The 21,188-nt window shown below is 53.5% G+C and overlaps 2 protein-coding genes across 43 annotated transcripts in view; both read right to left on the bottom strand.

The window, feature by feature from the left end:
• Positions 1-505: 505 nt before the first annotated feature.
• Positions 506-10,991, bottom strand: DPYSL4 (dihydropyrimidinase like 4). Of its 2 annotated transcripts, none has more exons than XM_072340540.1 (14): positions 10,620-10,991; positions 8,995-9,083; positions 8,687-8,871; positions 8,174-8,338; positions 7,423-7,484; positions 7,251-7,331; positions 6,408-6,476; positions 6,197-6,317; positions 5,239-5,395; positions 4,129-4,270; positions 3,280-3,450; positions 2,768-2,947; positions 1,666-1,837; positions 506-1,306 (listed from the first exon to the last, which is right to left on the bottom strand). In XM_072340540.1, the coding sequence occupies exons 1-14, from the start codon at positions 10,878-10,880 to the stop codon at positions 1,215-1,217; spliced, it is 1,947 nt and encodes a 648-aa protein (XP_072196641.1). In that variant the 5' UTR covers positions 10,881-10,991; the 3' UTR covers positions 506-1,214. The 2 variants fall into 2 exon arrangements, with proteins under 2 accessions (XP_072196641.1, XP_072196642.1); XM_072340541.1 differs by lacking the exon at positions 10,620-10,991 and adding an exon at positions 10,299-10,404.
• Positions 10,992-11,305: 314 nt separating this feature from the next.
• JAKMIP3 (Janus kinase and microtubule interacting protein 3) overlaps positions 11,306-21,188 on the bottom strand; it is a 50,076-nt gene continuing 40,193 nt past the window's right edge. For 19 of the 41 annotated variants that reach the window (XM_072340506.1, XM_072340508.1, XM_072340512.1 and 16 more), the window contains 6 exons: positions 21,068-21,145; positions 19,059-19,262; positions 18,677-18,742; positions 17,723-17,795; positions 16,123-17,288; positions 11,306-12,806 (listed from right to left, as the gene is read on the bottom strand). In XM_072340506.1, coding sequence (XP_072196607.1) covers positions 17,745-17,795; positions 18,677-18,742; positions 19,059-19,262; positions 21,068-21,145 — 399 coding nt within the window. In that variant the 3' untranslated portion in view covers positions 11,306-12,806; positions 16,123-17,288; positions 17,723-17,744. The remainder of the gene's footprint in view (positions 12,807-16,122; positions 17,289-17,722; positions 17,796-18,676; positions 18,743-19,058; positions 19,263-21,067; positions 21,146-21,188) is intronic. The other 22 variants (XM_072340495.1, XM_072340498.1, XM_072340500.1 and 19 more) reach the window with 3 other exon arrangements.

Genomic DNA, 21,188 nt, shown 5'->3' with positions numbered 1-21,188 from the left:
TTCAAGTGAGTGTTTTCCCTATGAATGGCTTCTGCAGCTTTCAAAAATGCTTTTATTTAATCATAAGCAAAACACCGCTTGCAAAGAAAGGAAATGGCTGTTGGGTAGCCTTGTTGCATTTGCAGGCAAAAAAAAAAAAAAAAAAAAAAAAAAAAAAAAAAAAAAAAAAAAAGGGGAAAAAAAAAAAAGCAATATTAAACAAAATTAAGTCATTTGTTTAAATGTATCTGAGTGTATGTGTTTATATATGCTTGATCCAGACATTCATACAGGTAACAGCACTGGGCAGAGATGTAGGTCAGAGCAGGTAAGCACGCCCCCTTTCCCCCCCCCAATCTGCTTTCTGGTCCAAGTGTTGAGGCTCAGGCCCACAGCTGCAGCCCACCTTGCACACAGCAGCTGCACAGCCACAGGACACAGTGCAGAGCTGCACGGCAGCTGTTCTCCACAGCAGTGCACATGGCAAGCCGGGGCAGGAGCACAAAGTGAGGCAGGTCGGCTGCATCCAGGATTTCCAACAAGTTTATTCAGTGCAAGGAACAGAAAACCAACTGCGAGCCGTTGGGCAGAGGGACATGCATAGATCTGAGGCACAGAGATTCACCTTTTCTGTACACACCTTTACATGTAACAAACTGCCTGGCATGGATTTCATAGAAGAGCCTGCCTAATGCCAGCAGCCTTCAGCTGGGCCTTTTGATGGCTGTAGGATTTCACTTATGCTTGTACTTGAAAAACTGTATCAAAAACACTTCTTAAGTGTGCCCAGAGCAGCCCGGCGTGCAGCCCCTGTGCACAGCCCACAGCACAACTACAGCCCACGGGGACAGCTGCCAGCACACCATGCCTATGGCACTGTGCATCAGTGAGCGGTCCTTAGAGAAGGGCGGGCATTAGGACAGAATGAGCACCAGCCAAACTGCTGTGGTCTTCCTGGGCACAGGGCAGCGAGCAGCACTGCTGAACACACGTTGAAATGTACCTCTAGGAGTGGGCATGCATACGCTAAGGGCTCTGAGGGTCCAGGAAAGAGATACAGGCCAGGAGCTCTAGGGACTGGGGGACATACAGGCGGGTGAGCTACCTCTGCGTGGGCTTCGTCTACTTTCTACCTAAGAGATGAAGGTTCATCAGGTGCCCCGGGCCCACCTCACTCCCACCCTGAGCTGGAGGGAACCAGCCGTGCCCTTCACACCAGCACCATGGGAGCAGCATCAGGACAGGGAGGTGATGTTGGAGCGCCCGCCCGGAGGGGCCATGATCTTCTGGGCTGTGCGCCGGGCAACGTGGTCATCAGCCTGCGAGCCTGGGGAGAGCAGAGCAGAGCATCAGTGTGCGACCATAAGGCCTACTGGGCAATAGCCCACGTCTCCCTGTAAATCCATTTGGATGCTGTGCTAGCGTAGTACAGCATAAATGACTGTATGGCCTTCTGGTATTTAAAGGGGGCTTCTAGAAGAGGCATGGGACTGATAGCAAGAGAAGGGGGAATGTCTTTATAGAAAAAGAGGGAAGATGGGGTGGATGTGAGGAAGCTGCACAGGGTGGCAGAGGCAGCATTAATGCTCCTTCCTGGGAACAGAGCTGTGTGACAGCCCTGAAGCCACACAAAGAAACACATCCATGTTGAGCCCTGCCCCACTCACAGCCCCCACCCACACCTACCTGACAGGCTGAACCCCGACTGGTGCAGGTTGCGCACGGGCACGGCGGGCACTTTGCCGGCACAGGCTGCGATCCTGGAGGCCGCAATGGTGGGCACAGCTTTGGTGCTGAGGACGACATCATGGACGGGGCCATCATACAGCCCCCGCGGGACACCGTGCACCTCTGCCAGCTGTGGGATGGATGTGGGGTGTGACATATGAGCCTGGGCACTGTGGTTCCCTCCTACTCCCCATGAGGAACCATCCCATCCTGGCCCCCCTCCCTTTACTTGCAGCAGATGCTGCCCCCAGCCCCACAGCACAGCCTAGGGCTCCAGGCTGCTGGTAGGGCAATGGGCAGCACAGGGCTGCCACAGCCTGGGGTAGCATCCCACAGGCACCCCTCAACCAGAGCAGTGCAGTGAAAACCTGCCAGCCCTTGTGTTCTTGGGCATGTTTATCACCAGTATTCATCACAGTTCTGCTTATGGCTGCATGGTCTCTGCAGCAAAGCAGATTGATGACTGACAGCATGACCAAAGGGTCAGCACACACATGTGGTTTGCAGATGAGAAGTGTAGGGTTTCATTAAATGCCCAGGGCCTGCTGGGTTCTCCACAAGCATACAGCATTTTCCACAACAATATTGCTGGCACATCACCACCATCATGGCCACTCTGTCACACAGACAGGTCTCTGATCAACATCCCACTGTGCTCCTTCCAGCCCAGGCTTTTTCCTGAAGCTCTGGTTGAACCACAGACCAGGAGACACAGGTCAGCTGTCTGGTTGTTTGCAAAGCACCCAGTGAGGCTGCCCAAGTGAATTAACTTAACAAACGGGTCTGACACTCAATTATCATCTAGCTGGGAGATCAAGGACCTTCAGGACGTGAGTGTTTATATTTAGCCAGCTCCGTCTGTCCTTTGTGCCAAGGCAGTGGCACAGGGCATCTCCTTTCAGCACTGACACAAACACAGCCTGACTGCCGGCTGTGCACAGCTTCCTGCATGTACAGACAGCATGGAGGTGTGGGGGGCCACCGGAGCACTTGGAGCAGAGCAGTGAGCACAGTGCCGTAGCGCAGGGGTGCTGATTGTTGCAGATGAAGCCGTCCTTACCCTGTTCCTGGCCTTTATTCTTTTATAAACAAAATCAGGGAACGTCTTTCTGGGAATGAAGCGACCCGAGCCCTCGCTGACAAACAGGTTCCCGTCCTCAAGAACAACTTTCCCCTGACTGATGACCACAGCAGGAGCCCCGTGACACTCCGTGCCCTCAAATATGTTGTACTCCACGTTCTGGAAGAAACAAACCAGGCTGTTTAATGCTCAGATAGAGGCCAGCACTTAGTTGCCCTGCTCTGCAGTGAGAGCAACCCATGTAAGCCCTGCATCCCAGCAGCAATGCATGGCAGCTCAGTCACTGCTGCTCAGCCCATCCCCACCCTCCCACTGTCCAGCAGTGCAGCAAAGGACATGTTTTGCACTTCACAAAGGAAATGCAAAGTCTTCCACCTGCTCCTCCATTCACAAGGTGGATGCCCTCATCTCTTTGATCTGATGAAACCCAGCTGCTTTGCTGCTCCCTTCCTGCTGTAAAATCAGCTCGGGAAAATAAAAATGTTTCTTACCAAATTGTGGGTTTTTGCCGAGATGATTTTCGTAGCCTTGGGGTTCCACACCACCAAATCTGCATCAGAGCCCACCGCGATTCGCCCCTTCCTGGGGTAGCAGTTAAAGAGTTTGGCAGCATTTGTGCTGGTCACCGCCACAAAGTCGTTCTCGTCCATCTTCCCTGAGACCTGAGCAGCAGGAAGAGGGAAGGGCTGTTCAATGCAGGGCAGCACAGCAGTCCCACCACAACCAAATCGTCCCCGGGAGCTAAGAGTGCACTACAGGGCTTGTTTTCTGCACTGGGAAAGATAAGGTCTCGGAAAAGGGCTTCCTCTGCCAGCTCAAGTTCCCCATACAGGTGTCTCACATCCACCAGGGATGGCTAAGATGTTAATTCTATATCTTAATTCTCTTGAATTATCTCATGACAAATGGCATTTCTCTCGGGAGCAAAGGCTCCGTCAGACTGTAGCACAGTTCCCCACAGAGCTCTGTGCCACGTGGTGTGACCCAGGGATGCTCCTGGGGGCAGCAGCCCAGGGCTGAGCACTGTGCAGGGCCGCAGTGGTTGCAGGCAGAGGCACCGCGGCAGTGCTCCATCCCCACCCCCCTGTGAGCACCATCTCAGCTCTTACAGCAACAGCACGGGGCTGTTCCCCCACTGCAGCCTTTGAAGAGGCTTTGAAGGCACTCAGTGTCACATTTCCTCCATTGCCGAGCTCTTCTGAAGGAGCTGTCTAGACAGTGTCACACCGCAGGGCTCGTTTGAATTAATGAGCAGTCTGACATCGTCTGATTTGAGCACCGCTCACATCCACTCGCATTCAGAGCTGGGAAGGAATCAGGTTATGTATTTCTGCACCTACCACACACTTCTCCCAGATTATGGCCATCCGCTCCTCGATGCCATTCGTCCCCTCAGGGATGAGGGTGAAGTTGTCCTTCCCTACGGCCTTCTGAGCGGTGGTGAATGTGCAGTGAGCGCTGCCAGCCACCTGCAGGTCCCCGCTGCACCCACAGAGAGACACGATCAGAGGATGCTGCAGACACAGCAGCTCTGAATGGGCTGCTCAGCAAACCTGCCCTTCCTGCAGAGCTGCCATGAGCTGCGTGTGACACAACAACCCCTGGGCCCTGAGCTCTGATTGAGGGATGTGGGCACTGTGCGTGTGGAGGGCAGGCTGGGGGTGGACTTGGAGATCTTCCCCACCCTGAACTGTCCTGTGACTGTATGATAAATGCTGATCTCATCAATGCAGGCTGGCAGGCAGGCAACTTGGACCCGAGTGCCACCAGAAGCCAAGCAAAGAGGTGCACAGAGGTACTGCACTCTATTCACTCATAGAGACTAAGCACTGGAATCTCCCAGTAGCAGCAGCCGTAGCCTCATGAGCACTCTTGCTATTCTCTCCTAAGCTGGCTGTTATTTCTATTTATTCAATATCTTCATCTCTGTACCTTCCTTTTGAACCTCAAACCCTTTTAATACGAAGATGGTTCTAAGAAAAACCATTCTGATGCACTTCCAAAGTACCTTTTAAAGCAAGGATACGGTCCAATACAACAGGCACATCTCAGTCCCAGAATGTACTGCAGGTTACGCAGTGCTGTATGGACATGCACTGCACGTGGCTGCAGCCAGCCCCAGAGGTCACAGCTGCACACACAGATGTATTTCTATTTACCCATCCCCATGCCTGTGGACACAGATGCTCGTGCTGACATGGGGATAACAACTGACCACAGCAGCTCCCCGTGCACCATCCCCAGGCACTTCAGATTTCAAACCCCACGAACACCCAGTGCTGCTCCTGATAAAACCCTTCATCTGACATCAACACCAAACGGGGAGCTCAGTGTGGAGCTCAGTGGTTGCCCAGGCTGTGCTGTGGCTGCAGAGCCCACCCCCCGGCCTTATGACACCCCCAGCACTGCCCACATACCCACACCGGCTGTGAGCCCCGGGCTGCACTCACCAGGACAGCAGGGAGGAGAGGCGCTCCGGCGTGGTGGGGTCGGGGCTGAGCGGGGGAGAGGTGACAAAGGCTGCAGCCTTGGCCCAGTTCTTGCTCCAGTAGTGCGAGCCGTCGGCACCCAGGCTGGCAGTGATGGGCTCACCGTACACCACAGTGCCTGCAGAGCCATGCTGTGAGCCCTCGGCCTCCATTCACAGGGCACTCACTTTCATTTCTCTCTTGTGTTCTCAGCAAAACAGCTTTTTAAACTCAGACTAAAACCTCCAATTACCTCTGCTGGCTGCAGAGCACTGCCAGAACATCCATTCATCCTCAGAAAAAAACATGCATTTCTAACTGCAATTTGCTCTGCAGGGCAGCCTCAGGTTGAGCACTGAGAAAAAGAGCAGCCCGGCACCAGCACAGCTGCCCGGGGGTGGGAGATCCTCAACCCTGGAGGTGTTCAGAGCCACATGAGCACGGTGGGGTAGGTGGGAGCTCAGAGGGCTTTTCCAGCGTTAGTGGTTCTGTGATTCTATTATCTGTACCCGGCTGGTGTCCCTCTGGAGGGAGCAGACATGGCCACTCACTGCTGCTTCCTCAGCACACCACTCTGTAGCTGACTCCCTGCAGGAGCTCAGCTGGCTCTCCCCACCACTCCCAGGTTTGAATTTAGAGCTTGTTCCAGTTCCGCTTTGCATTTAGTTCGTGATAAATGATTAGGAGTTGTTTTTCGTTCTTTTTTTCAGCTGCATCTACTGGGATTCAGGTGTCAGAGTTTCAAGTACATCACAAGTTCTGAGCACAGCTCAGAGCAGTGAGCTCTGGCACACGGTGGGGAACAGCCAGCACCGAGAGTTAGCACCCTAGAGAGAGAACTGGGGCACTAATGAACTCTTAGGCCCTGCTGCAGCTGGAGTAGCATTCCTGGATGTATGTGAATGGGCTCACTTAGCTTGCAGACATGACAGAGCTTTACCTTTTCTCTTTGCTTGAGCTACCACATCGGCCGCGCTTTTGCTCATTATTTTGGTGACATACAGGGGGCAGTTGGCTTGTTTTGCTATTGTAATCGCACGGTACACCGCCTCTGCTTCAACCTGCAGACACAAAAGCAGAGGCAGAGAGCATCTCCTCACAGCCCTGAGGAACCACGAGCTGCAGCTCTTTGGGAATGTGGGCAGCATTACCTCCTCGGGGCGGCTCAGGACGTGTCCCTCCGGCCCAGTGATCCCGATGTCCAGCAGCCTCTTCTGCTCCTAAGGGGACAAAGGATATTAGTGGCTGTAATGCAGATCACTGAACAAACACAGAACTCTTCAGCCTTCTCAAGTAATCGAGGCTACGCAGGAGTTCTGTGTAAGACAAACAGAGGGATAAATGCCACTGAGGGCAGGCAGGCAGCCTTCAGGAGCCCCTCAGTTCTTGTTGGGAACTACTGAGCAGATTTCTGTGATGAAATCCAGGTGAGTGTGTGGAACTGGGAGGATGCTGCTGATTTCACCAAGAGCCCCAGGTCCCCCTGCACGTTTCTGCCACAACAGGATTTCCTATCAGCCCCATCCCTCCAAAGCTTTGGTAATCAGATTGTCCTGGAGGCCAAATCCCACCACCAGGTGTGTGTGGGTGGGAGAAGGGGTGGGATGGAGGGAGATCCACAGCCACAGCCCCCAACCTCTTCACATCTCAGTTAATGTGCAGCAAGCGACCAGAGACTGCTCTGCTGCAACAAGGTCAGCCCATGCAGTGAGGTCTGTGTCAGAAGTGTTACACTAAGTGACCCAGGTGATGCCAGCAGACAGCACGCACTGCAAAACGCCCACTGATCTCCTTCACAAAGCAATAGTGCCCAGAGCAGGCTGCTCCTCTGCCTCACTTGGAAATACTCCTATTGATTTTGAGGCATCAAATGAGCACTAAAAGCATGCTGGCACCTCCTATCCGACACTACGGCCCATCTGCTAAGTCAGCGTTTAGTCTCACACCAAATCACTCCAACCAGCCTGCAATTTAAATGAACATAAGCACGGTACCTCCTCAATGATGTCCCCATTCTCAGCATGCACTTGGGCTATGGCCCCCAGGTCTCGAATAATGCAGAATATTTCATACATCTGCCAAGAGAGAGCAGGTGCCCGATATCAAACAATAGATTCTGCTCACTGTGGGTCACTGCTTCCACTGCACAGCAGCCATCTGCATTACCTGGGCATCGGTGCACTGAAGTCTGTCCTTGTAGGCCATAAAGACCAGGAAGGAGTTCACACCTTGGGAAGAGAAAACAAGAAGTGCAGTGATTGCCAAAGCTCAGAGCCTGGGCACGGCTGAGCTCCGTGTGGGCTCAGCTGAGAGCAAACCAACACGGCCCTCTCTTATTTCTAAGCACTGTTCCTCAGTGCACACAGCACTGCACACCATCCCTATTGTTCCTACTGAACGTAGGACATGATTTATGGAGCACAGAGTCAAAGCCTGAGAACTGCCAGGGTGTTTTACATGAACAAAGGCAACAGCTAATTCCAAACTATGATCAAACCACAAACAAACTGTAATTCATCAGGAGGTTCATATGAAAAATACCTGCTTTAAGCTCTGAATGGTCCATTACTTCAGCTGCTCAGCATTTTAATAGGAGACCCACTGCAAATTTTTATGTTAAATGACCAATTAAGGCCTTGCTTGCAAGGCTGCAAATTACACTGGAGTCATTTAGCTTTGCATTAGCATATCTGAAAACAAAATGCAGTTTCAAACCCGGCATTAAGAATTAATGAAAGGCACAAATTCCTGACTCCTGGCCAGCACCGCCCTGGGCTGCATCCAAGGGATGCTCAGAGTGTGCAGGAATTAGAACACAAAGGACACCTCCGGGAAAAGCCCAACGCTTCATCTCATTCCTGAGCCCAACCTCGAGTGCTTTTAAGTAGTTTCTGTAAGTCAGAACTCAGCCCCTTACCCTTGTCCTTCACCAGCGCCTCCAGCTCCTCCTGCAGGCCCTCGTGCCAGCGGGGGATGTCGATGTGCAGCGCGTAGTCGCAGCAGGCCCTGCTGTCAGCACGCTGCCGCCACTGCTCGTAGGCAGCCAGCAGGCTCGTCCCAGCCTCGGGCAGCACATGGTCCACTGAAAGACACCACACAGCGCTGGGGTGCTGCCTGGGGACAGCTGTGTGTGGCTGGAGGAGCTCCTGGGGTCACCACAGCCACTGCCCCAAAGAGACCCTCCAATAGTAATTCACATGCACAGAATCATAGAACCATCTGGGTTACAAGGGGCGTATATGTCTGGGTTACATGTTCAGTATACACGTATTACAAAAGGAGGTTACTGAAAAGCACATCATGCATTCTACTTCACTTCTTAATGCTTTGGTTACTACGGAAGAATGAACATTTCTCTGCCACGAGGAGAACGAAGCTCTGCTGTGACAAAGGCCCGGCACGGTGCCCAGCTCAGCGCTGCTCATCTTACTTATCATCGTGGTTCCTCCCGCCAGGGCTGCCCTCGTCCCCTGGTAGAAGTCATCAGCAGAGGCCATCCCCATCACAGCCATCTGCAGCCGCGTGTGCACATCGATGCCGCCCGGCACCACCAGCTGCCCGTAGGCATCCACCGTCCTCACCCCGTCGGGAACAGCCAGGTTCTCTCCAATCTGTCTGAACACAGCATTCAGGTGAACACAGCATTCAGGTGAACTCACAGCCCAGCAGGAAGGATCTTGGTGCAAATTAAACAGCACTGAGATCCGCCTGGCAGCGACATCACCGAATTTCACTTACTTTATCAAACCATCCTCCACATACACGTCGGCATAAAAAGACTGGTCATCGTTGACAACCTTCCCACCCTTGATCAGAAGCTGCTCGCTCTAAGTGGAAAACAAAACACAAACGTAGGATTTCTTCCCATGGATGGATGCTGTTCCCGGTGAGGTGTGGGGCTGCAAGCATCTCTAACTGCATCCCATTGACCTGCTCATTTATTGACATCATTAGCTTTCCCAGTCTCGGTGGAGGTGGTAACGCCTCGAGGCCTTTCCTCCTTTCAAAGTAAGGCTGCGCAAGGCTGTCGGATTGATGAGATCTTTAACCAGAAACATTAGAAAGCGGCAGAGCTGCAGCACAATTAGAGGGCTCCTCTCCGAGCCTCCGCTATACGAACCGATATCACCGAGGCCGCAATGGGCGGTTTGTGCTGGGGGCACAAACACGGCGAGGGACGCAAGCAGGGCTGCCGACCGTCCCGGCGTTGCGTGCAGCTGCGGGACAGCGAGCAAACACGTCAGGGTGCGGGGAAAGGGACCCCCGCGGCACGAGAAGGACCCCCAGACAACTGCACCGCCTTTCGAAAAACCCCTTATTGCATCGCTATTGTTCGCGCTGTCCCATAACATCAATCACGACGAGACTCTGTGCCGGCTGCCCCACGGGCACGGCGCAAATCCCCGCCCCCGGCCGGGATGCCGGCTGCGCTCCGCTCTGCAGCGCGATGTGCGCGGGGAACTCAGCCGGGAGCCGGCGGAGAAAGACAGGAAAAGGGGAAAACAAACAAACGAACAAGGCAGCGTCGCTGCCCGGAGATTCCCGTCACTCCTGCTCGGAAGCCCCGGCAATAGGAGCAGGGAATCCCCTCCTACCGCAGCGGCGGCGCCGGTTGGCGGAGCGCTCCCAAACAGAGCGGCGACAACAGGCGGAGGATCTCCGCCGAACCCCCCCGCGATGCTCCGGGCGCGGGATATTGCGGGGCTCGAGGCGCTGCGGGGAGCGGAGCCGCCGCCTCTTTGTGCGCGGAGCGCGGCTTTGTGTGCGGGTCGCGGCGGGGCGGCCGGGCAGACAAAGGCGCAGAGCCGGAGCGCCGGGTCACAGCGGGTCACGCGAGGCCGCCGCCATCGAAGGACCCCGAGCCCGAAGCCGCGATGCGAGGCCGGGGGTGGCGGTTCGGGGCCGAACAGCCCCAGCGCGGCGGAGCGCGCTCACGGAGAAACCAAAAGCTCCCAGCAGGGACGCGCGGCCAAGGCCGGCTCTTCCTCTCCCGCTGCGGGACAGCACGAGGCCGCCCCCTACACCCCCCCGGAGCCCCTCACCGTGCCGCGGGGGCCGCTCTTCTTGCCCGGGTTCGACATCTTCCGCTGCTCCGTGTGTCTGCGCCGTGCCCGGCCGTGCGCGGCCCCGCGCCTGCGCGCCCCCCGCCGCCGGCTCCCCCCACCCGCCGGGACCACGCGCCCACCGTTGCCGTCGGAAGCTGCTCCAGGGCCGTAGGACGGAGCTCCGGTAGAACCGGCGCGAGCGGCTCCCGGTCCCCGCAGTGCCCCGATGGCGCCGTGCTGGCCGATCCCGGCACCCGCGCGGGGCTCCCCCGACGGGACGGGACGGAGCGACGGGCCCAGCCGGCCCCACGCACGCACCTGCCGGCGGCCGTCGGGCGTCCCTCCCGCTGCGGCGGCCCCCGCAGAGCGCGGCGGCGGCGGTACGGGGCTGCTGCTGCCGTCGGACGGGGTCGCGGAGCCACGGGACCGGCCGCCGAGCGAGGGGAAATCCAACGTCTTGTTGTCGAAGGCGTCCTCCACGCTGCAGAACATCCCGCCGCGCTTCTGCCGCGGCCGAGGGCTGCCCGCTCCCAGACCCGCGAAGCAGGCGGGCAGCGGCTCGGCGCTCCGCTCCGCCATTGCGGGCACCGGGCGGCACCGCGCGGGAGGAGCGCCCGCAGCCGCTCAGCGCCCACCGACGACGGCCGCGCCCCGTCCTCTGGGAGTGGCCCCCACCGCGACCGGCTCTTCTCCGCGCCGCCCCCCGCCGCGGGCGGCACTCCGTAGCGATGGCAGCGCCCCGCCGTGCCCCGGGCTGCTGCGGGTGGGCACGGAACCGTGCGCTGCTGGGGACTCCGCCCGGGGCTCCCGTGGGGTCCGCGGTTGGACAACGGCAGAGTTCGGCGCTGAGCCCGGCAGGAGGGGCTGCGCTGCGGGTGGGGGTTTGTTCCGGGTAGCGGTTTGTTCCGGGTAGCACCGACGGCTCAGGTGGAACTTCAGCTGCTTAAAATTAGGGCTCGTAACGCGAGGCTCCCACCTGCAGACCGGAGAAAATTCACCCTTTTCAAGGTTTAAAACAGCTCTTTTTATTAAAAGTTTACAATAATTTATGTATTTTACAAATGAATAGAAAGTCTCTTGATATATATATATATATCATATGAATCACAATACAAAAATATGTGTAAAATTCTGTAATCGATCGACGCAGCCCCGCTTTGGGCCCAGCAGTCACTGCCTCAGCACCGACCCAACCTGCTGCACTCGGGATGTGGCTGCTGGAGGTTACACAGGAGAGCACACAGCCCAGCGGCCGGGGGGAACCATTTCCTCTGCTCCGCACCAATGTTCAGTGTTCCCTCTTAGCAAACATATCGTGCATCAGCACAGGCTGTGCTGAGCGTGTTCACAGCGTGGATTCCTGAGCCGAGGGCTGCTGGTGGCTCCGTTCAGGAGCTGCATAAGGCACTCCGGGATGCGCTGAAAGCTACGGGTGCTGTTGGAGCACAGCACTCACTGACAGCTGTGCTCCTGCAGCCAGGTGAGCTGAGATCCGAGTGGCTCTTAGTTCATCAACTGTGGTTGCATCAGTCCGGCCCAGGCTGTGCCTCTGCCCAGTGCTGCAGTACCCGAATTGGGAGCTCCTGTTTCTCCTTTGGCATTCCTTCGGAAGCTCCCTGTGCTGCAGGTAACACACTGCACGCTCTTTCTGAACTCCGGTAGGTGAAATAAGGCTGCCGTAGCAGAGCAGCAGTGAGCAGGCAATGCATTCAGTGTGTGCCCCTCTGCCCCACTTGGAGCAGGGCTGGGGCTGCCCAGAGCCCCTCTGCCCCCAGGACTGAGCCTCAAGCATCCCCAGGCTGAGCACAAAGGGCTTTGCTGAGCTCAGCAGCACGTCTGTGTCTCTGCCCTTCTGTGCCTTTAGACAGAAGAAACTATTTTGAAAACATTCTTTGAGCCATTGTTTTTTCTTTCCTATGTACATCACTTTTTACACATGAATATTAACATCTACATAAGCGTGATCCCTTATTTACACACGGACCTGTCCTGTACAGCTCTCTTACTACAGGAAACATTGTAAGGAAGCCTAACCAAGAGCTGGACCCCGCACAGCACAGCCGGGCTCTGAGTTATGGGACAAGCTCAGTTTGGAGGCAGTTCTCTGCCCCACGCTGCCCCCCAGCAGGGTTAAGGCATTCTGCAGGTGCCAGCGGAGCACATCCCAAGCCAGACAGTGACGGTTTGGCTCATCTGGGTCAGCCCAGTATAGGAGCTCGTATGGGGTGGAGCTGGGATTGGGTACACGGCTGCTGTTGGATGATTATAAGCTGATATCAAAGTCCATAACCTTTGATTCACGTTTTGTCCCGTTACTTTGGCACAGAGGGAACTTGTGAACAATTTGCATTGTGGCAGTTGTGCCGTTTGCTCCCCGTGCTGCTCATTGCCCAGCATGGAACAGAGGGCTGCTGCACCAACACCACGGCTTGAGAACTGTGTTATCAATGGAGTCACTTCTCAGCTTTCTAAACCTGATGTGGGTCGCAGAAGAGGCGCGGGTACCTACGGGACAAACAAACACAGGGGTGAAGCACAGTGAGAGGCGCCTCCTGCAGCGATGCTGATCCCAAACACTGCAGCAGTTCTGGGGAACCCTGCCCACACTGCGGGCTGTAACTGCTCCAGCAGCGCATGCACCTGTGTGAAGGAGGGCTGCAGGAGCAGCCATACAGGGCTGAAACAAACTGCCCTGGGAACACAGAGCTGGTGTTAGCGTGGCTCCCGGCAGGAGCATTCAGCACTGGCAAAGCCTTTTGTTTCTTTGGTAGCATATGGTGCTCATTGGTGAACCTGTACCACACCTGCATGTAACTGTCGTGCAACTGTGCGGTGGTGTTTAATTGCTTAATGACGTTTGATTGCTTTTTAAGAAGACAAAGCTATTAGCTTACAACTGCAATTGCACATAAACTGCATGGATCTATTTCTAAGTAAGGAAAATATAAGGGGTGCTGTATTTGCAGCTGCTGGGGTTCCACAGCCGCCCTATCAGAGAAATTATTGCAGGCTGGGGAGGCTGTGCTGGTCAGGCAGGGGTGAATGGTGCAGCCCCCACCTCCAGGGCTGTCACAGCACTGCCAGCTCCTTCACATCCCCTTAATGGTTCTCCTGTCAATTTGTGGCAGCCCCGGGGCTTTTCCTGCTTGTTACAAGAATGAAGCCAGCCACTGGGACAGCCCTACTGTAGCAAAAGCCACCGACGGAACAAATTTGCCTACATCTGCCTCTGCAGATCTTTGTAACAAAGCCATCACAGGTCTGAGCTCCTCGGACAGGTTCTTTTCCCGGCGGAGGTTTGTCTGGGAGCTCTAATTGCCCAGTGGGGCAGACACATCGGCACACATCACCCACACTGCTGCACATGCAGCCCATGCAGTGCCATGCCTCCTGCCATGCACTGCCCTGCACGCTCTGTGCCCACTCACACCACGGCCTGCTCCAGCCCTGCAGGTTTTGTGCCCAGTTAGGGCTGAATGGGTATCTCGATTACAGCTACTGCCTCGCTGGTTTTGGTGAACAAAACATTGCATTGCAAACATTATTCTCACGTGAAATCAGTTGTAGTTGCAGAGTGTTAACCCACGTAGCATGGCAGGACACAGGCAGCTGGAGCAGAAAGCTCTGTGTGACACTGCTCCAAACCTCAGCTCTGAGCTGGACGCTGCATTTGGGTGAGCAGAGCACACCGTCCTGCCCTGTAGATGGGAACCAGCCACAGTGCAGCAGCTGAGGAAAGGCCTGGCAGATGCAATGTTAATATTAATCAAGGCATTTAACCCCATATTTATGCGTGCTCACAGACCAGACTTTGCCCACAAAAAGCGCAGACCCCGAGTTCAGGAGGTTTGAGGGGGAGGGCCCTGCAGGAACTGCTGTCATGGCAAGGAGAGATCAGGGACAGCTCTGCTCCTTACAGCAAACATGAGGACACCAGTAGGAATTAATTGTGTGCTCGGTACTGAACACCGCAGCACAAAACAGGGCTCTGCACATCAGCCTCGTGCTTTGACCATTTATTACTTCCATCCTTTCACTGAGCTCTCCTGGAAGAAGGCAGATGAGCACACAGCTCTGCTCCTGTTCACCTCTGGGTCTGGAGCTGTTGTGCTCCTTTAATCTCAGTCAAACACCCCCTGTGCTATTCAGAGGTGATGGGAACACCGTGCTCAGGCCCTCAGAGAGCAGAAGCACATCTATTCATCTGACTGAAATGGCCGGCTGCAAGCTGACCCTAACAGCAACACAAGTCAGTAGAAATACTTTTCCAGCAAGGTTAATTCTGCGCATTAAACTGTTTGGGGGGTCCTGCTTCATTACAGAAACATTGTTCGCTGCTTAACGTTTTAAGTGGCTGCATTTTGTAACAGTGTTTGATCGAGAAGGACACAATGCCATAGTCTGTGCTGGCTTTGTGTGCAACTTATTGCAACAAATCAGTCCGGTGTGAAGGTCTGTTGCTCTGGGAGGGCATCTCAGTTTACTACCACAACGCAGACGTCCCGCTTACAAGGAAAGCCTCACCAGGTCTGCTTCACATCGTTTTCTGCTGCAATTCACTGGACGGTATTTTGCAGCATTTTACTTCATGCACTGAAATCTCTCCATGACCAAACCTCCAACCCGTGCTGTGCTCAAGCAGCAGTGATGTTATTCCTGCTCGAGGACCCCCACCTCACCTCATCACCAGGCACTGCAAATGCAGACTGACACTGTCATTTCTATGTATTCCTGTGTATTACAGCCTACGTCAATCCCTGAAATATTAAAGCAGAAAAACGGTGCAGTGAGGCACTCTGCACTCCCCTGTGTGCTGGTTATTAATAGCCTGCAGGAAACCCCTTTGTTAATATTGAGCCATTCTGCTCTTTACTGGGACCAATTACATAGGATTTCCATCACAGTAAACACGAGCAGACTTGGAGCCTTTTGCTTTATATGCTCCCATTCATCCCCCTGGGGGGGCTTCCTGAAGTCTTGCATTTCCCCTACTTGGCTCACGCTAAACAAAGGTGTTTTGAGTCGTTCTGCACAGCAAAGGCTTCCCAATTAGTATTCTAATAACGCAGTTCATTAACCTTGTCTCCATCCCCCCGCAAAGTAAGCCTTTTACAGCCCCTTTAAAGATGAATGGGAACAGACAGGACGTGGCTGATGGGATGAAGGGAGGTTTAAGCCCCGGCTTAAACTCCGGGGTCTTAGACTCCGCTAAGGTCACTGGGGAAAGAAACACCGTTTTGGGGCGGCTCAAACCCTTCTATCTATGTAAGAACTAACCACCCTGGAAGCAAACCGAGCCCGCAGCTCGCTGCTGCCCCCTACCGCCCGCAGCCCGCAGTGCCGCACGGAAGTGAGCCCTTCTCTGTGCTGCAGCGCCCCCTGGCGGAGCGGAGGGCGGACGGGAAGGCTGAGCTCTGTGCAAGGGGGGCTTGGGGTGGCACGACTTAAGATAAGCAGTTTCTAACGCGGCGCACACGCAGCCTTGCTGTGTAGCTGAGCACCGCAGCAGCCTGCAGCTCCTTCAGGGCTGAGCTGTTCCAATGAACCCTGATAGACTCTGCTTTTGGGGGTGACCACTGATTGGAAGCAAACAAACGAACAAAACCCCGTCCTCGTACTGAAATTGAGTGCCTGCATTATGGACTAAAGTAAGACAGATAAATAAGTAATTTACATAAAGGCCTTGGACTAACTCATTTTTTTCTCTGCATTATGATCATGAATAGGTTGAGTCACACTGATAGCCACGCAGTTATGAAGGAGGATACACAGCAGATGTAATCCTATAATAAATCAGCTTTTAGGGCTCTGTCTGCCTTACCTGCCGGAGCTCTTTGACTTCATGTTCCTCCTGGTGCTCCCAGGGCTGGGCAGAGCTGCTTCCCACAGCCTGTGCTGCTGGGGCTGCAGGAGCAGCAGGAGGCTCCCAGCAGGTCCGGATTTGCACACTCGGCTCCAGTTGGCAAAGTATTGGTGGGACTCCTTTGGGGTTCTTCCTCCTCCACCTGTTGCTATAGAACATTCCCTTTGCTGGCTCTAAGCCTGGCCTCGGGCTGCACGCTCTGCATATTTGTGCCTCCAACAGCGCTGGGGTCAGGGCTGACGTGTTATGAGGTTCACTCTTTTTCGAGCTGAACTTTTTAATGGACAACATTGAGCCTTTTAGCATCATTCAGGAATAGCAAACTCTACATTAGTGCGCCAGTTTTGTCATCGTGCTGCGCAGCATGGCCTACTGAAAACTCACAGCCAAGTGCAGCTTCATGTCCTGAAGGCTTCAAACAGAGCTTTGTGTTTGTCCCCTCATGCTGGGCTTGCGGGGTACTCAGCAAACCATTGGGCAGAGCCCGTGCTGTGATGAAATGCCTCGGAACACAACGCGCTCTTGTAGTTCACATTTCTCTTGTCAGGAGTTATTCATCTGGAACGCTCCCTATCATTTCCTTTCAAGCCAGATTTGTAAATAGCTATGAATCACAGATATAAATGACTGACATAGAAAACAGGACAAAGTCACTTCCACAGAGAAGCAATTCTCTACCTGCTTAGCAGGGAACTAAAATATATTCAGTTTATCTGAATTAGTATACTGCTGCTTAGGTAAAGCTGAGCTATTTCAAGCAGCAGAGCAAAGACCTCCACTGAAAGTTACTCCAAGCAGCTGAGGCAGGGCTCCCTGGGAGAAGCCCACAACTGTTAATAGAGGGAGGGGTTTTTTGGCTTTCTTCTTTGTCTGCTTAGTTCCAGCCTTTGCAAATGCACGGTCAGAGGTTCCGGCGGTGCAGCCCCCACCTGTGCAGCAATCCCTACACAGCCTGCTTCATCTTCAGGCTGAAAGGCTCATAAAAATTCGCTCCTCCAACTCCAGCAGCAAAATACAAGATATATTTGGGTTTCTTGACGTTGCAGTGTCTCTTTTTCTGTCTTGGCAACCAATGCCATCTTCCAGTTCGTAACAGTAGAAGCAATTCCAGCTTCATCGGTAGGCTGAAACAAGAAAAATATATTAAAACATGGATCAAAGAGAAGTAAATCCATTCATAAATGCATTATAATTCTGTCAGGTTCATGTCTGCATATATCTGCTTGAGTTATACAACAAATTGAAATGAATTTGTGTCATATCCCATTGACTTCCATGAGTAACAGAGACCATTCCTTCCAATGCTGCTCGTGGCCAAGTGGCAAACTGTGCCACCTCTCCAGGCACAAATGGGTTGGCCTTTTTTCTCCTAAGTACATGAGATAAAGGGTAATCCCTGCAACACCTCGGGCACATGTTACTTCAAGGCTTCAGGGACTTCCATTCTGGGGAGGTGTGGGCAGCACTGGAGAGTACACAGACTCAGCCTGTGCAGCGCTGGGTGGGCTCTGTGCCACATGGGAAGAGGAGGGGACCCCAGCGCAACCCGAACGCTTACCTTCTGCATTTGGCCTGAAGGACTATGACCAAAGAATGAAAGCTAGAGAGAAAAATAAAAACAAAAATAAAAACTGAAAAGGGGAGGGAAAAGGAAAAAATGGAAGAGAAGAAAGAGAGTAAGATTTTACAGTGTGTTTAGCTGAGAATAAGCCACGGTTACAGACAGTGCAACAAATCTTTGTGTTGGGAAGCGATCCTGACTGCAGACTGACCCCAGGGCCGGCGGCTCTGCTCAGCTCAGGCGGTCACCTGCATCCCTTGGGGCATGGAGAGCTACAGCCCAGCTGCAGCCTGGGGCAGGCGGGCAGGGAGATCAGCAGCTGAGGTCTTCTGATACTTCAGAAGTGTGCACTGCTAAGGTTGGAGCTTGATTTTGGGCAAGAGTGCAGCTCAACAACTACTGAGCCTGTGGTAAGGGGAGACTTAGACTGGGTGTAAGGAAGAAGCATGTCACAATGAGGGTGCTGAGGCACTGCATGGGCTGCCCAGAGAGGTGGGGGTGGTCCCTGCAGGCAGCCCAGGTTGGGGGATGGGGTCTGAGCGCTGATAGAGCTGTGGGTGTCCCTGTTCACATCTAAGGACTAGATGGTCCTTACAGGTCCTTCCCGATTCAAATGATTCTAAAATTCTATGGTTCTACAGTTCTGTGATTCTACAAATTCCCTCTTGGCAACTGCTCCAGGAATAGATGTTTCACATGAGGGTAATGCTGGGGCAGAATTCAAGTTATGGTTTGGCTAGAACCGGAATTATAGGAGGAGAAGTGGTGCCAGGCACACGGGAGCTGCCTCTGTGTGAGACTCAGGTGGGAGCTTTGGGCACAGGGAGAGAACTGTGAGAAGGTAATTGATGCACGACATCAGTTTTTATAAGATTATTTTCTTAGCAAAGATGGAATGAAGATATGGACATACACACATCATGTACCGGCTGCTCATCTGCATTCCCTTACCTTTTCCTCTAACTCTTTTATTTGTCTTTTTTGGCCTTCAATTCTTTCTTCTAGCTCTTTAATTCTCTGTTCAATTTAAAATTCAAGAGAAATATGTTAACCACCCACACACAGACGTACCCAGAAGATGTGTTATTTTCAGGGATGTGACTTGTATATAAACAAATGTGTGTTTTAAGCTGTGGATGAGTCCTTTAGTAGTGCAGCATCACGCTCCACATGTGACAAACCCATGAAAGCCAGAATGCCATTTCAAGGGGTGCTCTGAGGCAAACCAAACCCAGATCCGACACCAGGGACCCCCCAATGCAGCCCTGCAGGGGTGGCATGGATCTCACCGTGCCCCTGCCCCGAGTGCTGCCTGCCCACTGCAGGCACGTACCTGCTGGGCATGTTGGACAAGCTCCATGCGCTCACGCAGGATTTGGGCATCCCTCTCGCGCAGCTCGCTCATCACCTGGCGCTTCCACTGCTCTACTGCGCTCTTCAGTTTCTCTTTCTCCTCTTCTGAAAGAAGTTCGGAAATTTTGGCTCCAGCTTCTTGCTGCAGGGCATCATAGAGCATGGCTTCTAATTCCAGAATTTGCTAATCAAAAATAACACACACGGCTGTCAGCTCAACACGGTCATGGGTCACGGGAGGGTTTTGTGGGGAACTGCTCATCCTTCCCCTGTAGGACAAGGGGAGGGCTGGAGGGCGCTGTGCTGAGTCCTGCACTGGGCAGCTCAGAGCTCCATCACAGGGCAGTGCACTGGGAGCCCCGTGCTGCAGGGCAGTGAGCAGTGTGGCTGCTGGGAGGGCTCAGTGTGCCACCCAAACAGGTGGGTGTCAGCTCCTGCTTTCCTGGAGTTGGCAGACAGCCGTGCGGAGAGAGGGAGAAGACAAAGTGGTGTGGTTGGAACCTCTGGGCTGGCTGCAAATGCCAGAGATGTCAGCTGTGATAATTCAGCTGAATTAAAAACGAGCAATTTGCTCCATTTTGGAGGCTGCTGTTGGTGGCTGTCGCTGTTTTCTTATTATGACATAGCAGCGACAAGACAGAATGACACTCGTGTTTGGAAGAAGAACAAGGAATTACTCTTTGGAGCTGCAGACAGGTGAGAGCAGCAGTAGTTGCTGTGTCTCTGTGGGGATGGTGGGATATACAAGAAGGTTCTCCTTCCACTTGTAGCAATAACCCCAGCAAGCCGGCTGACCATACCTGCCCTAACAAAACCCCACTGCTGGGAACACGTTGCACCTCTGGGCCCCACACCTTGCTTACGCACCATTGTACCTCTCTGCTTCAAGTGAGTTGTGAATAAAATGGAAAGAACTGGGAAATTCATGTCTTGGGGGCAGTTGTACTCTGTGTGACAAAGCGTTTCTCGGAACAAAATCCTCAGCAGCAATCAAGGGAGTGAAAACCATGCAAAAAGCGTGGCGGTTCCGGCTGCTAATCGGCTTGGCTGTGGCTGCGGGGGAGATTAGCAGCAGCTCATCTTGGGGAGCACAAAGGGAACATGGATGTGAGACAAGTTACACAAATCAAAAAGGTTTTTACCATTGGAATTTCAGGGAGGAACAAAGCTTTCTGGCTGCTTTCAGCCCACGTCTGAGTGCATGAAGAAAGCCACTGCGCTGCCTGAGTATATGGGGAAGTGCAGATAATCCTCAGCCAGTTCTGCGCGGTCTAAGACTCACTTCACTGTGCTCCTTCCTTCTGCTTGAGTGGCAGATAAGGAGCACCAAGCTATGTGTTTTGCCAAACCAGGCTTAAGTCATCCTCACAGGACCAGAAAGTGTCCTGAAAGCTCTCCCAAGTGCTTTGGCATCCGAGTGGATAATGGGCTTCCAAAAAAAGGCTTCTCAGGAAACATAACTGTCCTCAGGATTTAAGGGAAACCAAAGGAATAGGCTAAATCTATAGGTCAATGTATGCATTTATGCCTTTCAGACTATGTATGTACTTCATTTAACCGGAGGAAGTAGATCAGCTGAGGGCTGAGGAGGTGGCTGAAATGGCACAGGATCTATTAGTGTGCGCAACAAAACTCACCTAACAGCAGTTTCATTTCAAGCTTGCAGAATCCCATAATATCTCCAGGTATTTTGGTGGCAAAGGCCATAAAGAAAAGCACTGTCATTAACTACAGCCTCTGCTAAACTTAAATGTGTGTTTAATAACCTTCCATTCAGGTCCCAATCCTGCAGGGGCTGTGCATACCCAAGGACCACCATCCATAAGGACATCATTATGTGATCAGGGCACAGAGGATTTGCTCAGCATGCCACCCATGCAGTCCTTGGGTCACTCCATGAGCAGCAGTGGCAGGGAGCATTTCTGGAGACAGCACAGCACACACCTTACAGGGGATAAATGGATCTTGCTGATGCTGCCTGATCCTCACCTTGTTTGCCTGGTCCAAGGACTGCTTCCTGAAGTCCAGCTCCTCATCCAGGTAGCCCTTCTGCTTGCTGAACAGCTCCTGGTGCACAGGGAGGTGGGGTCAGTGCTGTGCCTGCCCTTCC

This window comes from Excalfactoria chinensis, chromosome 6 (assembly GCF_039878825.1).
Source record: "Excalfactoria chinensis isolate bCotChi1 chromosome 6, bCotChi1.hap2, whole genome shotgun sequence".
NCBI lineage: Eukaryota > Metazoa > Chordata > Aves > Galliformes > Phasianidae > Excalfactoria > Excalfactoria chinensis.
The sequence above is the reverse complement of the archived record's forward strand: the minus strand, read 5'-3'. Positions and strand labels throughout refer to the sequence as shown.

Coding starts and splice junctions, on each gene's coding strand:
- DPYSL4 (XM_072340540.1), bottom strand. CDS start 10,880: ATGGCGGAGCGGAGCGCCGAGCCGCTGCCCGCCTGCTTCGCGGGTCTG. Junction 7,332..7,422: donor TTCAGTGCACCGATGCCCAG/GTAATGCAGATG, acceptor CTCTCTTGGCAG/ATGTATGAAATATTCTGCAT. Junction 6,318..6,407: donor TCCTGAGCCGCCCCGAGGAG/GTAATGCTGCCC, acceptor TTGTGTCTGCAG/GTTGAAGCAGAGGCGGTGTA.